The 16,619-nt window shown below is 33.2% G+C and overlaps 1 protein-coding gene across 2 annotated transcripts in view; it reads left to right on the top strand.

The window, feature by feature from the left end:
- The window catches only part of LOC145249720 (uncharacterized), an 86,381-nt gene that overhangs the window by 61,558 nt on the left and 8,204 nt on the right, over window positions 1–16,619 (top strand). For both annotated transcript variants that reach the window (XM_080111602.1, XM_080111601.1), the window contains 3 exons: window positions 533–649; window positions 3,904–4,139; window positions 8,634–10,080. In XM_080111602.1, coding sequence (XP_079967728.1) covers window positions 533–649; window positions 3,904–4,139; window positions 8,634–10,080 — 1,800 coding nt within the window. The remainder of the gene's footprint in view (window positions 1–532; window positions 650–3,903; window positions 4,140–8,633; window positions 10,081–16,619) is intronic.

Below are 16,619 nucleotides of genomic sequence, written 5' to 3'. Positions count from 1 at the left end.
TGATGGAATTAGTCATTCCTTTTTTTTTGCATGGTGCAGAATTCAAATTTATGTATGGTAAGACCTAAAACTGCACCATTTGTTCATTTTCACCAGGATTTGACGTCCCCTGGGGACTTTTGGAGCTAAATGGGGAGGGGGGGGGACAAATGCTGAACTTGTCTGATCTTTCTAACCGTTAAATCTTAAATTATTATTGAGTGTTTCAAACAATTACTTTTTATTACACATGTGTTGGACAGACGTCAAAAAGTGTAATCGGACATACAAGCATCATTTTGACTTAACTTTAAACATCTCAAGTCATGCCAGGGATTATTACCACCATAGCATATATATATAAAAAAAAAAATAAATAAACAACTGTCCAATTTCCTGAAGATGAATATTTTATTCAAAAATTTGAAAGAAAAAAAATTTCAATTTTATTTTAATAAATAACAATATTTATTAAAAACAATTTTCACACTCGTCTGGTCTTTCTAACTGTTAAATCTGAAATTATTTTGATTTCCATTTTTTTTCTGTTTAGGATAAAGAACATAAAAAGGACAAAAAGGATAAGAAAAAAGATAAAGAAAAGAAAAAGAAGAATAAAGAAAAAGAAGAAAAGAAACAAAAAGAACGCGCAAAAGAAGAAAATTATCAGGTACTTCTTCATTTGAGATTGACGTCTTCTTACCGGAATTCAACTTTTTTTGTAAATCAGAAAAGGCGAATTTCTGCTTCAATCTGCTTATTTTATTTATTAAAAAAAAAATTTTTTTTTAAAAACAAGCAAAAATCCATCTTTGCTTACATAAAAAACAAGCAAAAATCCATCTTTGCTTACAAGCAAAGATGGATTTTTGCTTGTTTTTTATGTAAGCAAAGATGGATTTTTGCTTGTTTTTTATGTAAGCAAAGATGGATTTTTGCTTGTTTTTTATGTAAGCAAAGATGGATTTTTGCTTGTTTTTTATGTAAGCAAAGATGGATTTTTGCTTGTTTTTTATGTAAGCAAAGATGGATTTTTGCTTGTTTTTTATGTAAGCAAAGATGGATTTTTGCTTGTTTTTTATGTAAGCAAAGATGGATTTTTGCTTGTTTTTTATGTAAGCAAAGATGGATTTTTGCTTGTTTTTTATGTAAGCAAAGATGGATTTTTGCTTGTTTTTTATGTAAGCAAAGATGGATTTTTGCTTGTTTTTTATGTAAGCAAAGATGGATTTTTGCTTGTTTTTTATGTAAGCAAAGATGGATTTTTGCTGTTAATATTTACCTCATTTTTCTTTTTCATCATTTGGCTCAATTTATTTCAAAATCTTCCTTCTTTTCTCTCACTTTATCTTTCCCTATTTTTCTCTCCCTTGATTCACGCCATACTTTAAACAATGCATGAAACTCTTCGGCCTAACGTTCACAGGAAACATGAGTTGGAACAATTACATTGAGAGCATTGCCAGGACCGTTGCAAGGAAGGTAGGCTCTCTCTACCATGCTAGAAAGCTACTAATGCCCGAAAGTATCCTGTACCTCTATAAGGCCACCATTCGCCCATGTATGGAGTATTGTTGTCATACTTGGGCAAGCGCATCTGCTACTAGTCTCTCACTCCTAGACAAGGTCCAAAAGAGAGTCGCCAACCTGATAGGTCCTGAACTGTCATCTAAGCTTCAGCCTCTGTCCCACCGATGAAATGTTGCATCCCTCTGCCTGTTCTACAGTGAATGCTCTGACGAACTGCAAGCACTTGTGCCCCCACGACGTAAATATCCTTGACAAACCTGACAGGCAGCTAAATCCCACCCCTACACATTAGAAATCCCTAGATGTAAGAAAGCTTTCTACTACAGTAGTTTCTTCCCCAGAACTGCTAGACTTTAGAATTCCCTTCTGGGTCCCTGCTTCCCCAACTTTACTGACATGCAGAAGTTCAAGTGTAACATGAACTGGCATCTTGCTGCCCAACTCCCTACATAGTATCCCAGTAGCTTATATCCCTGATAGTAGGCCCCTACACCAAAGTGGCAATGTGCCTTGTTTGGGGTGAAAATGTAATTTAAAAAAAAAAAGGGGAGAAGATTTTTGTTTCATTAAAGATTGACATCCTGTTTCCTTCCACCCACTTACTCACTCGAGATCTTTCTCTTTCTAATGGTTATCCCTTTTCGTGTTTATTTCTTATACTAAACACATTTTAAAGTTTCATATTTTTATTGCACACACTAAAAGCATTTTTTTTTGACATCCAAAATACACTTCGAACCTTCCTTTTGTACAAAAAGGTATCTAATGAATTTATGAGCAAAAATTTGGTTCAAATATACTGGTCGATAATTTGCTTTGAACAGTATTTTTCCCATCAAATAGTAATGTTCTATGAACGTAAAATTTAGATTTTTTTTTCATTGTTTTGTACATTTTCAACATGTAAAACATTTTTTTTTTTTTTACAGAAAAGTATCATTCTTATGCCAAACTACTTATAAAAATACAAATACTACTACTACTAATAATAATAATAATTCATCAAAGAATGTGATAAATTTCTTCAGTTAAAATATCTGTTGGAAGCTGTTTTGTTGGGGACGCCAAATCAGCTACCGCCGTCCTGAAAACTGGGGAAGTAATGCAACTATGAAAATGTATCTGGGAATATGCTGGAATGCCAAAAATGCTAATAAAAAGTAAAAGAAGGATGTTGTGCATAGTTGTTGTGTTTGAAGGCTGTGGCAATGCAGTCTTGTAGGAGAACAATATTGAATACGAGACAAGGAAGTAAAAAGAATAATAACAATATTGAGTGATTTTAATAATTTTTCAATTGTGAAATATTTATTTACCAACATAACGTGTCGCACCAGGATGTTAATGTGGTGTGAAGTTCCCAAATTTTTGGAGTATACCTCATTTTTAAGGGAAAGAAAAAATATATCCAATCACTCGCTGTAGGCATTTATGTTTATGTTGCAAGTCAAGAGTGAAATTATGCAGTCAGACAGGTTTACATTCTGTTAAAATTATTTCTGAAATAGGAGTCAGCATTAGTGTTAGTTATCCCTATATATAATAAAAGTGGCACAGGTTTTCGCCTCAGCACCAAAATACCATAGGTTTGCTACAGTGTTGAATATGGGACAATGAAGTAAAAGGAATAATAACAATATTGAATTATTTTAACAATTTTTCAATTATAAAATATTTATTTACCAACATAACGTGTTGCACGTGAATGTTAATGTGTAGGTTCCCAAATTTTCAAGGTATACCTCATTTTCAAGGGGAAGAAAAAGAAATTTGTACAATCACTTCGTCGTAAAATATGCTAAAATATATTTTGATTTTATGCAGATTTCGTATTATATATTGCACCCAATATATAGTAGTGATTTCAAAAGTGGAAAAAAAAAATATGATTTTGGTTTCATCAGCTAGACTTGAAACCAAAACATATAGCGCTCCAGCCTTTGTTGTTACTGTTTAAGCTATCATCAGATGGATAAGAAATCTTTAAAAATGGACCAACTATAATGTATAAATGTATATTTGTGCATGCATACAAAAGCACTTTAAGTCGACTTACGCTTGCTAAATTCCATTTTTTTTAATTTTGACACCTTAGCAGCTATTTTTACCAGCTAAAACTCCTTGAAAGAACTTTTCCTAGAACTGCTCATCTTTTTGGACAATTATAATAAGGTAGCCTTCAAGTCTAATGTAAACAAGTTCTTAAGCTGTCTTGTTAAATAATCCAAATTCTACTCAATCTACACCATTAGCAGTTACTACACTATCACCTTACATTCATTAATCCTTATCCTCGAGTGGCCTTTGGGCCTTGATAAGTGGTGACTCACTTTAAAAAAAAAAAGTAATTATTCTAAAAAGCATTTTTTTTTTCTCTCTATAATCTTGTTTCAGTGTGTCGTTGTTCCGCAGGCTGACCAGATATCCACTCCTTTGTCCGTCCCAAGACTAAAACTTAATATCAAATTCGGGGGAAGCCTTCCTGTGGCTGTGCCTCCAGATACAGAGTTAAGTAAAAAGACGCCGGCACCAATGCCAGCAGTGGATCGTACGCAATTGAATACGCCAACCAGCATCAAACAAGACATCCCCACTTCACCAATTTCACATCGGCCAGAGATTCCTCGACTGTAAGTACTTTTAAGATTTTTTTTTTTTTTCTACCCCAACCCCATTATTATACAAGTGCAACACCAATTTTTCGCCACCCTTGGTACCAGGATCCATGTTACTGGATTAATTGTTCTGCCAGATCATGAGATTTCATCTGAATAATCACTGGCGGTCCTGGATATGACCTTAAACTATATCTGATGGTGAGGCCCCAGTTTGCAGGCTTTGGGGGTGTGGAGCAACCCTTTAATTGCTATTGCTCCCAGGTCCACTCTGACCCGGATTGGTAGTACCTGTTAGGGTCCTAACTATGGGTTAAATAGAAACCAAATTGAAAAAAAAAAAATATTCTTTTAAAAAAAAATTTTCTTCAAAATTAATATTTTCGGCATTAAATAACCTGAAAATCGTTGATATGCCCTAAAACAACCAAACCAACCGAATAATCACTGGCCAACAACAAATTTGGGTACTTCTTTGTTATTGTAGTGAAATTTGACAACCGAAAAATTGAGTTTTCATTAAAAAACGATGATAATTACTAATTTTTTTGTCAGTTTCAACAATAAGCAGTGTTTTCTATCTAATTGTCATGTCACAATCAGTTAAATATTTCTACAATATTACAAAAAACATATTTTTCCATTATTCAAAGGAAAAGAAATGGTTTCTGCCATATTTGCTTTGGCAGATGTGACAAGTGATATAAACACGAGGGAAATGACTCAGAGTTTGTAATGTTAAGAAGTATCGATACTTGTACAGTTTAATCAAGACATTAAAAATAAAAATATTGAAAAAAAAGTTATATTGTATGTACTTGTTATGGCATGAAGTTCTCCGAAAAAAAAAAAAAAATTTCACTTAATTTAATCAAGTAGTGTTTTTTTTTTTTTTTTTTTTTATACTGTGAAAAAAATTTTTTTTTTTTCAGAGAACTTCATTCCATAACAGGTACATACAATATAACTTTTTTTTACAGTATTTTCATTTTTTAATATCTTGATTAAACTGTATAAGTGCCGAAGGATTTATTGAAATAAAAACAGGTAACAAATAACAAAATGAACATTTCGTATAACTCAGAGTTTCCATCAGGACCTGAAAGGGATGGAGACCAGGTATCAGGCTTGCTGGGATGTAGTCATGATGGCTGTCTACTATTTGAATCTGAAGAAAGACCTCCCTGCCACAGCATTTAGGAATTCAAAGAAACGGAAGTTCAATGCTGAAGTTTGAACAATGGTCAAGCAACATGCAATTGACGTGTACTTACCTTTATCGATGTGCACCATTCAGTTTATAGTATTCGATATTTCCACCAGATAACCAATATATGTTCTTCCTATTTACAATGCCTCCCCACGAGACAGACCCCAGGGTCGTTTTTTAATTTGGAGAAAAGGAACAAAAGTAAAAATTGTCTAAGTCGTGAAGGATTTCTCCTCCACTGACGGAGAACAAGAAATTGAAAAACATCCTTGACGGTCCCCAGATCTGGCAGCTCATCAGAGATCCAGAGTTCGAAAACTCAATGAACAAAGTGGAACTGGAAACGTGGAAGGCATTCGTTCTGATAGTAAAGAACTTTCTTGGCAATAACAAGGCCAGAAACTATGCGGAACTTGTCAACAACATACTGACTACTTTCAGAAACCTGGTGTCAAGATGTACTACCTATTTTCACGTATGGACCAGTTCCCTGAAAATTGGAGTTAAATGAGTGACGACCAAGGGAAGAGATTCCATCAGGACCTGAAAGAAACTAGGTATCTGGTTGGTTGGTTGTTTTTGTTTTACGGCATATCAACCCTTTTCAGGTTATTTAATGCCAAATCCAGTGATTTTGAAGAACAATTTTTTAATAGAGTATATTTGTTTTTTTTTGGGGTTTTTTCAAGTCGGTTTCTATTTAACCCATAGTTAAGTACTACCAGTCCGGGTCAGAGTGGACCTGGGAGCAATGGCAATTAAAGGGTGGTTCCACACTCTCCAAAGCCCGCAAGCTGGGGCCTCACCATCGGATATAGTTTAAGGTCATATTCAGGACCCCAGGTATCAGGGTCACTGGGACACAATCATGATGGCTAACTACTGTTGAAATCTGGAGATAGACCTCCCTGCTAATAAGCATTCTAGGAGTTCAAAGAAACAGAAGTTCAATCCCTGTTTTAACAATGTTTTAACAACATGCAATTACCTTTATCAATGCCCACCATTCAGTTTACAGTAATCAATGTTTTTATCAGGTAATCTGTATATGTTGTTGGCAAAACATATTTTTCTCTTAACAACATATTTAGGATGATATCTGTTGACAAAAATCTGCTGATAATGCCACAAAAATGTAATAGTTTTTGTCGCAAGATATGATTTTTTTTTTTTTTTTTTTAAATCAACTTAGCACAAAACCTGATCTGATAGAGAGGAGAGGATGCTATTTCCTGATTCATCAGTGCAAAAATACCCTAAATCAGTTATAGAAATGTATACAACATTCAAAAAGTAAAAAATTGTTGGCAAGTTATAATTGATCAACACATTTTTAATCCAATAATTATACTCCTACTAATTTCAGAAATTAAGTTAAGCTTAGTGTTTTTAAAGATAAATTTTTTCTGCTTAATATTTTGAAAATATTTTTTTGCACACATATATACACGTGTGTGATTTTTTGTTATTCATACAAACATTGGCTACATATGTGCATACATGTTTGAGATGTGATTTCTTTTGAAATCCAGCATCATCAACCCTTTGGATTAAAATCTAGGAAACCACAGCAATACAATCATATATATTAAATATTTAAATAATACTGGGCACACTGCTATTAATATTATTATTAATCATTGAAATATTTTTCTTCTTTTACTTATATAGATATATATTAATTTTAACTTATATTACTAATTTACTTATATTACTAAAGAAAAAGGTGTCACTACAAAGGAAAACTAAAAAACACTTCGAAAATATTTCTTTTTTACTCTAATTACACGTTTAAAACCCTTAAAAAAGGGGGGGGTGAAAACAAGAGAGATAACAATAAAAAAAAAACTCTACTTAGATGTTTTTTCAGTTGAGAGGCAAAATCAGTTCAAACCATAGTCAAAAGCCATAAATTATTAATGAGGGTGAATAATAATTAAAAAAAACAAAAAAAAAAACACTATAGTATGGGGGAGAGGAGAAAAAGAAACAGACATAAGTTTTAAATTTTGGGTGTATTTCTTTTGCTTACAGAGACAGTTGACGTAAATTAATGGCAACTGCCTTGAAAATTTTTAAATGTGTTTTCGAGCATGCTCTGTGCGAGATAGAGAAAGCTTCGTCTGTGTACACTATAGTGCAGACCTGACACTGCATTAAATACTCACTGATGGCTGACTTAGCTTGTAAACACATGGATGTTGGTCATTTTCTTTGTGGCTACATAGCAGACGGAGGTGGGAAATTCTAACCTCCATATTATAATATCCACATTCTAACCTCAATCACATATATATATATATGTGTGTGTGTGTTTGTGTGTCTTGGAAATTTTTTAATCTTTAAAACTATATGAAAAATGTTTGTACTTTTTTTAGTCCCTTGTTGGAAAATTATTTTGCCAAATAAGTTCTTAAATCCCCTACAATTGCTGAATCAGTTTGCTTTCATGAATTCACATTAATCCTAATGTTATTTCAGAAATCATCAGTTGTTTACCATGAAACATTGTTTCAGGGATTATTTGCAGTTTGTATAATTCTGGTCCTTCTACTCTTCTGATGAGAAGCATTTAGCTTCAAAATGCCATGACCTAAAGAGTTTTTTTTTCTTAGTTTTCCTCATAATTTTTCCTTATTGTTCTGATGATATAATAAAGTTAAATATAACTTTAATTCCTCATCTTTCATTTTAATTTTGTTTGTTCCTCTTAATAGTGTTGAGCTTTTTTTATCTTGGTAAGTTTTGCTTTGTTAAAGATTTACTCTTTGATAACATAATTATATTATGTATGATCCCAAAAAAATAAAATACGAAATAAAAAAAATATATAAAATTTTTAAAAATGTGAAATAAAAGTATATGAAAAAATATAATATCAAATAAAAAAAAAATCAAATAAAATAATACGTAATTTAAAAATATTAGAAAACAGTGTTATGAAATATTTTATTAAATAATCAAGATCATTTTTAAAAATTCTTTTGAGACTTTTGGTGTAATACACCTTTTACTAAGAAAACTGTTTTTTTTTTTTTTTGTTTTTTTGTCTTAAAGTTTTTTTCTTTCCTCTTCATTTTTTGGTGGTATTAACCCTGAGTGGTCAGCCCCTCTTCGAGAGAGGTGTAGTTGTCAGTTGTTGCAAGTCTGAAGTCAATGTAATTGTAAATATGAGTTTAGTCACATCTTTGAAAACATTTTGTAATGTTAATTTAAAAATATTAGAAAACCAGAAAAAATGTTAGGTAATGATTTATTAAATGATTAAAATCATTTTTTTTACATATTTTCAATTTTAGTGTCATTAGAACTCCAGTTCCAGTGAAGTCTCCGCCAACGGTCCCCATGAAAGTTGAAAAGCCAACTGCAAAAGTAACAAAGCCGACGCCATCACCAAAGGCGAAAGCAACACCAAAAAAGACTCCGATTGTGAAGAAACCGGTAGTGAAGAAAGAGAAGCCAATAAAAGTCCCAAAATCAGCAAAGTTTGTCCCGCCAGAACCAATTAACGTACCCTCGATCTGCAGAATAGAGGCATTAAACGCTCCACCCCAAATACCTCAGTTTGTGTCTAATGTTTCTCCAATTAAACATTCGGAAATCCGAAATGATAACATTGTGGATAAGTTAACACCAGAATCGTTTATTGGTGTTAAAACAGAAAAGTTTTCTCCGACGAAACCTTTTACAAAGTCGCAGAAAATAACGGTAACACGCGAGAAGCTGACTCCCAAAGAAAAGCAGATGCTTCTGAAAGGTCAGATTTTGCAGGTTTCACCTGAATTTCCTTTGAGGCAAGCAGAAGAGAATTTAGGATTGAAGGCTAGCAAAATGATGCAAAGTAAAATGAAGACACCGAAAGTCGCAAAACCTGCTGCTAAACTGATAGGGAAGAAACTTGAAAAGGTTTTCCCGAAAGGCAAAAGCGAAAAAGCCACGGCAAGGGCCAAGGCAGAAAAGTGCAAAGCTGAAAAGGTAGCGTTGGAAATGGCCGCAACGGCGTTAGCTAAAGTTGAGAAACCCCTACTCATCAAAGATAAGCCGATAATAAAAATGAATCGGCCTCCAAATAAACTCGGTCGTCCACCCAAGAACCCTCCATTGTCACCTCCCCCAACTATTCCATATCCATCATCACCTCCTTGCATACCGGCTTCAATTGGTGGAATGTTACCTGTTGCACAGCCAATTGGTCACCATCATTTCACTCCTAATCTTGCAAATATACCAACGCCGGTACCAAAAATCCCACGACCATCACCTGTCACGCCTAAATCTGTTCCGACTGTAGTTAAAGTTGCCGCTGTAGCCAAAACTGTTTCTGCGCCAAGGGGCAGAGGTGCAAGGTCAGGAACGATGACGAAGGCTCAAAAAATGGCATCTGCCAAACTCTTAATGTCTCCTGCAAAAGAATCCGATTTATATGTAACGTCTCCTGCTAACCTGTTAACACCCATGCCCCTGACGTCGCCACCCACTCTCCCCGAAAAGCTCATGTCGCTTCCAAATAAGCCATCTTCAATTTCTAGTCCTCTTTCATCATCCCTCCATATGATTGGCGGTCTTCCGCCAGACAACTCCTTGATTGCTCTCCCCAGGGATATTGCTTCTGCAAATATGCCAATGGACTCTCCCTCGTTCAATATACCCATCGATGGTATGACTGGATCCGGTGAAAATCCAATGTCACTGGGGAAACGGCCAGTCCAACGATCTGTATTTGCTGAAACTGTTGGCACATTTATGGTAAGTATTTTACGAATCAATTTACGGTGCTTGTGTAGTACTGGGTACATGTGAAAATTACAGTTCCAAATAAATTAACAGTAAAACTCTTTGATATGTTTGCGTATCGGACGAAAATAAGTATCTACACACAAAAATTAGGAAAAATTATTTAAGTAGAATTTTAATCTATTATATGAATCTCAGCCGTCGGTTTGTGTGTTTGTATGTCCACTAAATATTGTCATTTGCATCAAACCGGCATAAACATGGTACCATTAGAAAGAGCGATTTCTCAGACACATAATATCGAAAAATTAGAAAAAAATCGTCAATTATTTCATATGGAAATATCGTTTCATGTAAATGGGATGGGGGTGGGTCAGGTAAAAATGATTGGTTTTGAGGCTGTTTGTTAATCTCACATGCACAAATGGTCATTTCGTTCTTTCATTTTGAATTTGAAACATCATAGCATCTGTGTCGCCGTGGTCTGATTGACAATGTGTTTGTTTACGAACCTAACTGTTGCAAATTTGTGTCCACCATGCAACATTTTCTTTTTTTCTTTTCCTTTTTTTTTTCTCTTTTGCTTTTGGTTTCGTATTTGACTGATGGCACCCAAGTCTCTTTTTTTTTTTTTTTTTTTTTTAACTTTATTATAATCTATATCATATTTAACCATATTTTACGACCGGGCAACACAGTTTTAACAAAAGAGCTACAATAATATCAGGGTGTCTCCGTTTACACTGAACATCCAGACCGTCTACATCATATATATATATATATATATATATATATATATATATATTATTTTCTTAATTTTTTTTTTTTTTTACTTGTGCTAGGGGTGAACATATCACCATTTGGACATAAGGGGCTACTATTTGGGGCTATGTCTAAGAAAAAAATTAACAAGATATTTGTTTATGTTACATTTTAAACTTCTGCATATCAGTGCAGCCAGGGAAGCAGGCAGCAGGAAGAGAATTCCAAGGTCTAGTTGGTTGGGGGAAGAAACTATTAGAATAGAAAGCTTTCTGGCATTTGGGTACAACAACAGTGAAGGGGTGAGATCTTATTGTTAAGCGGGTTTGTCGGGGATATGTACGTCGAAGGGGGTACAAGTGAAACGAGTTCATCAGAACACATTCCATTAAAATATTTGTAAAACAGGCACAGTGATGCAACATTGCGGCGATGGGACAGGGGCTGGAGCTTAGTTGATAAAGTGGAACCGATTAGATTGACAACTCTTTTTTGGACTTTATTTAAGAGGGAGAGACTAGTGGTAGATGCACCAGCCCAGATGTGGCAACAATACTCCATGCATAAAAGTCTATCGTGGAATTTCCACAGGTCCTGCTAGTGCACATTATAGTATTTTCATGCAGATGAAAATTCTATAATGATTATTATCCAATATATAGTAATGATTTCAAAAGTTAAAAAAAAAGGTATGATTTGAATATCATCTGCTAGAGTCGAAACCACACCATTTAGCACTCTAGCCTTATTGTTATTTATCTCTTCAGTGTCGTAACTGTCTGAGCTACTAACAGATAGTTACGAAATGTTAAAGATTAAACAACTTTGAGCTATGAATGCTTAAATTTGCGCATGTGCAAAAGTAACAGCAGGAGTAATGTTTTATTTGACTTACCCTGACAAGGTCAACTGTTTTGTTTTCAATTTTGACCCCTTAGTAGCAAATTTTGCCAGCTTTTATTTTAAACACAAAACAAAATCTTTTTCGTTTAGTCACATAGATAAACATTGGTACTCATGCACTTATTGATCCGTGCTGGAATAATAACGCTATTATTTAAAAAGCCATTCTTAACATGGGGAGGGGAGTGTGTTTTGTACCTATTCTGTACTTTAACCTTACAATTGAATAAAAACATATAAAACTTAGATTAAACTTGGAAATACAATTTAAAAAATAGAGCGGATCAGTAAGTGCACTAGCACCTAAACGTTAAATCATCGTTTGATAATTTCTTTCTCGTTTATTTATAGCGATAAATATTATGATTTTTGTAGTTTCGATGCAAATTTATTTATCTTTTGAATGTGACTGAAGAAAAGAAAAGAAAATCTATTTTCCAATAAATATAATTGCTGTCTTGAATGACTATCGTTAGAGTTATTTCCCATCTATAATCTGAATTAAAAATTGTTTAAGAGGCTGTTTCCCTTGGATATTAACCACATTAATTTAGGATTATTATGTGAGTCACGGGAAACAGATGTTTTTTAGAATGCTCTTTGCTCTCCTTGAGTAAGGAATAGGGAGTGAGGAAGGTACTCTTTAAACCTGCTCAAGAAATATTCGCAGAGTTTTGTTTTCCTTACAAAAACATCAGTTTCTCGTAACTGACCCTGTACTAGCAGGCCGTCCAGCATTGCCTGGTCGTAAAATACGCTTTAATATAATATTTTGATTAATGCAGATTTCGTATTTATTATATTGCACCCAGTATATAGTCATGATTTAAAAGGTTATAAAAAAAAAAAAATGGCTTGTGTGCCACCACCGAGAATCGAAACCGAAACGCTTAACTTACAATTTACTTTTCCCTTTGATGTTAATGCCTGAGCTATGAAGACATGTTTGCTGAACGGCTAAAAATTAAAACATGAACCAATAGCTATTACGTTATGCATGCATATTCGTAATGCTGTCGTTCAATCTTCACCTGGCAAATTTCATCTTTTTAATTTTCTCACTTTTGCACCGATTTTCACATGGGTTCAAATACTCTATATATTAAGTTTCATGTCTGTAGACCAAAAACTGACAGGAGCTTGGTAGGTAAAATTTTTTTAAACAAATATGCACATACATAAATATATATGAAAACAATTTTGTGTTTACTATAACCTTTTTACGCAAGTATAAATCATGTAGAATATCTGCATGAATATAATTACACGTAATAGTTAACTAAAGATGATCATCCCATAAGAAAACAGAAAAAAACTAATAAGGAATTAATTAAAATGAATGTTTAAAGAATATGCAAACTAGTTAGATCTTTTGCAGATGAATGCAATTCCATGACCCATATATAACAAAATTGTATTTTCTTTTTAAATAAATAGAAAGAAGGGTTTTTAATATGAATATCAATACACACACACAAAAAAAAATTATAGGAGTATATATAATTTAAATTAAAAAAAAAAAAACAACTTATGAATAGGCTTTTTTCCACTTCCATAATTACTCCATAGAATAAAAACCGGTAAAACTCTCCAGTGTTGTTACTTTCTGAGCTACCAACATTTGGTTACGAAATATTAAAGATTAAACAACTTTATATTTCTTTTGTTTGACCGATACATTTAATTTATATTTCTTTTGTTTGACCGATACATTTAAAAAAAATATTTCATTCATAACTTTGTTGTAAACATGAAACAAATTCTTTCTCATTTATTCATATAAATATTGGCATTTTGGTGCTTGTTTAGAATTGCACATTAAGAAAAAAGATGTATGTACTTGTCACGTTTTTTTTTTTTTTTTTTTTAAACTAAAAAAATCAAAATTTACAATTTTTATCAATTTTAATACTAAGTTGTATCCATTATGAGGCTGATTTTTTTTTTATTTCAATAGTTAGAATTGAGTTGTATCCCTCCTATTTATAAATCATGGCCGATCAAAACAGTCTTACTTAGTCACAAGATTTTAAATATTTGCACAGAAAAAAAAAAAACAATATTGTGAAACAGAATTATTTGTTATATTAAAATCAAAGGGTTAATAAGAAATAATAGTTTCTTAATAAAATGTCCTTTTTCAAAACATTAACATTTTGGTTATTTTGATAAAATTTATTCATCTTTTAAATGTGACCAGTGCTCATACAAAAAAAAAATGCGTAACAACCCTAGGCAGAAAAATTTTTTTTACATTTTTTTTGAAGCTAAATATGAAAAATAAATGTAGAATGTTTGTATATCTTGGTGGTAGGCAGAAACAATTGTATGCAAATATAAACTTGGGGGGGGGGGTTATACATTTGATGTGGTTTCTATCAACAATATTTTTATTAAGACTCTAATCCTATGCTATCAAGCTATTAGAAAACTTTGTTATAAAGATTTATATTTAAAATTATTAATAAATATATATATATACTAACATGGGTGCCCGGCGTTGCCCGGGTGTTTAGAGATGTATGCTGAGCAAAAAAAAAAAAACGGTAAATTTTTTTAAAATTTGACCCCTATTATGACCCCTTAACATTTATTGTTTTGGGCTCAAATCAAGTTATTAAATTAGATCCATGTTCAAGGAACCTATATCTAAAATTTCAAGTGTTTTTACCCCAAATTGTCGGAGGAGTTTGTTAGAGTTCTCAAAGGTCAAATCATTGAACTTTGACCCCTTAACAGCCAAATTTCTGGCTGAAAATCGATCACAAAGATTTTCCCAAATTTCACTACCCTGTATATCAAATTTCGAGTCTGTAGACTAAAAATTGACAGTTATTGCGTAGGGAAATGTACACAGACAGACACACAGACACGTTCACTTTTATAGATATATGTCATCCACAAACCGACTGTTTTGCTTTATCACAGTTCTTCAGTGCAGTTATACTAAACACTCATCCCAAACCAAGAATCAAATGTACATGTTATATATCTGATGGATAGCGAGTGTATATATAAAACATATATAAACAAGGGAACCAAACCATGTACATGTTATATAGTTGTCTATGTAATGTTCGTTGTGTGTGTGTGTACATTTTTAATACCTATAATAAACAGATATAAATACCTTCAACAAACGGGGCAAATAACACCTTTGATTGCTTGCCCAGACAAAGGAAGGACATACCTTTTTTGTTGCAACCATCGCTGTATTCCAGATGCACTTTTAAAAATGCAAGGCATTTTCTACCCCGACGACTCAGACAACTAAATTGTTCTTTCACATTTACATTTATTCCACTTGCAACTTTTTGTTCTGTGGTTGCATGCCATTCCCTTTTCTGGCGGCGTTACATATTACTGTCTTTCCAGCTGAATGTTTCCATGACTGAACAACTCTCTCCTAACTGAGAACTTGCCTGTCCCGTCTTGTTTAAACTCGTTAGCTCGAAACTGACTACTGACATTTCCGTCAGCAAAGCAAACCAAATCACGTGTCATTCACGAAAGCTAAATTCTTGTTTACTTAATTAACCAAATTCCAACCTTTAAAATTCCTCAGTTGATTACGTTCATAATATTTGCCTGCGTTTAAATTTCTGGGAACTATTTTAATGTAAATCTAATGTATAAAAGACACTATGTCTGTCCGTCTTCATATTTTCAAACTCTATCTCCTCCGAAACTAAAAGTCGCAGAGCAGCACTAGGGGCCTCAAATAATTGGATTTTTTATGGATCGTTAGCCAGTTAAAATTGTTTTTAAGAGGTAAAAAATCGGTCAAAAATGAAAAAAATGTTATACTTTTTGTACATTCATCTTTATTTATTTTTAATCAGTTCATATGCGAGTCACGTTGGTACAGTGGTAACATCACCAGCTTTGAATGCTACAGTTTTGTTTTCGGTTTCAATTCTAGCTGATGGCACCCAAATACTTTTTATTTTTACTTTTGAAACCATGACTTTATAATAATATATACGAAATGTGGACAAATTAAAATATCATATTCAAGCATATTTTCGACTTGGCAAAGCCCCCCCCCTCCCTCCCCTGTTAATATTTTATCTTGAAATATTTATTCCACCTTGATAATATTCTTTCTGTTATTCAAACATTTTTTTCTTTATCAAAATATTTCTAACCTAAACACTGACAATGAGCCATGCAGCAGGTTAACTGGTATTTTCCGGAAGCCAATAACATAACACAACTATCTAGTTGATGGTCGATAGTTCTACTAATAAGCCATGGGATTGGCACTTATAAATCATATCTCCAATTTTTTTTTTTTTTATAAACATTGGCTGTCACGTTTTAAGTTTATTTACAAAGAGCTTTGCTTTGTGCTAAGTAAGTGGCTGTCTGTATAATTTAACAAAAGTACTCTGCCCAAGAAGTGGGGCTTATATATAGTCAACAGTTTGGTCACGGATGGTCTAGAGCTGTGATACAGCAAAACTGTTGACTATATATGAGCCCCACTTCTTGGGTAGAGCGCTTTTGTTAAATTATATCTATGACTTTGCAACTCGTGGCCAAAAACGTCTGTTAACACAACCAGTTTGCACATTGTTGTTTGCATTAACAGCGCACTTTTACGCATAAGCGTTTTTTGCTGGTAAGCGATAAAGCAAATAAAATCTCTTTTATGCATACTTGCATGGTTGCTGGTCTTCATACTCCAATCGTTGCTTTTCTATGTGTGGGCCGTGATCCCTTTGTGATTGATTTTCTGTTCAATTTATAAAGAAACTATACATGTATGAAAGCACAATGGAAACTTGTTGAGGTTTTATTCAAAAAGTTTACTCTTTGGGAGAGAGACCACATAAATCATTTATTAATTTTTTAAACTTTTTTCTTTTTTTTGCTAACTTAGT

This window comes from Euprymna scolopes, chromosome 28, assembly GCF_053919585.1.
Source record: "Euprymna scolopes isolate OS-2025 chromosome 28, ASM5391958v1, whole genome shotgun sequence".
Taxonomy (NCBI): domain Eukaryota; kingdom Metazoa; phylum Mollusca; class Cephalopoda; order Sepiida; family Sepiolidae; genus Euprymna; species Euprymna scolopes.
This window is presented reverse-complemented; position numbering and strand designations above follow the sequence as displayed.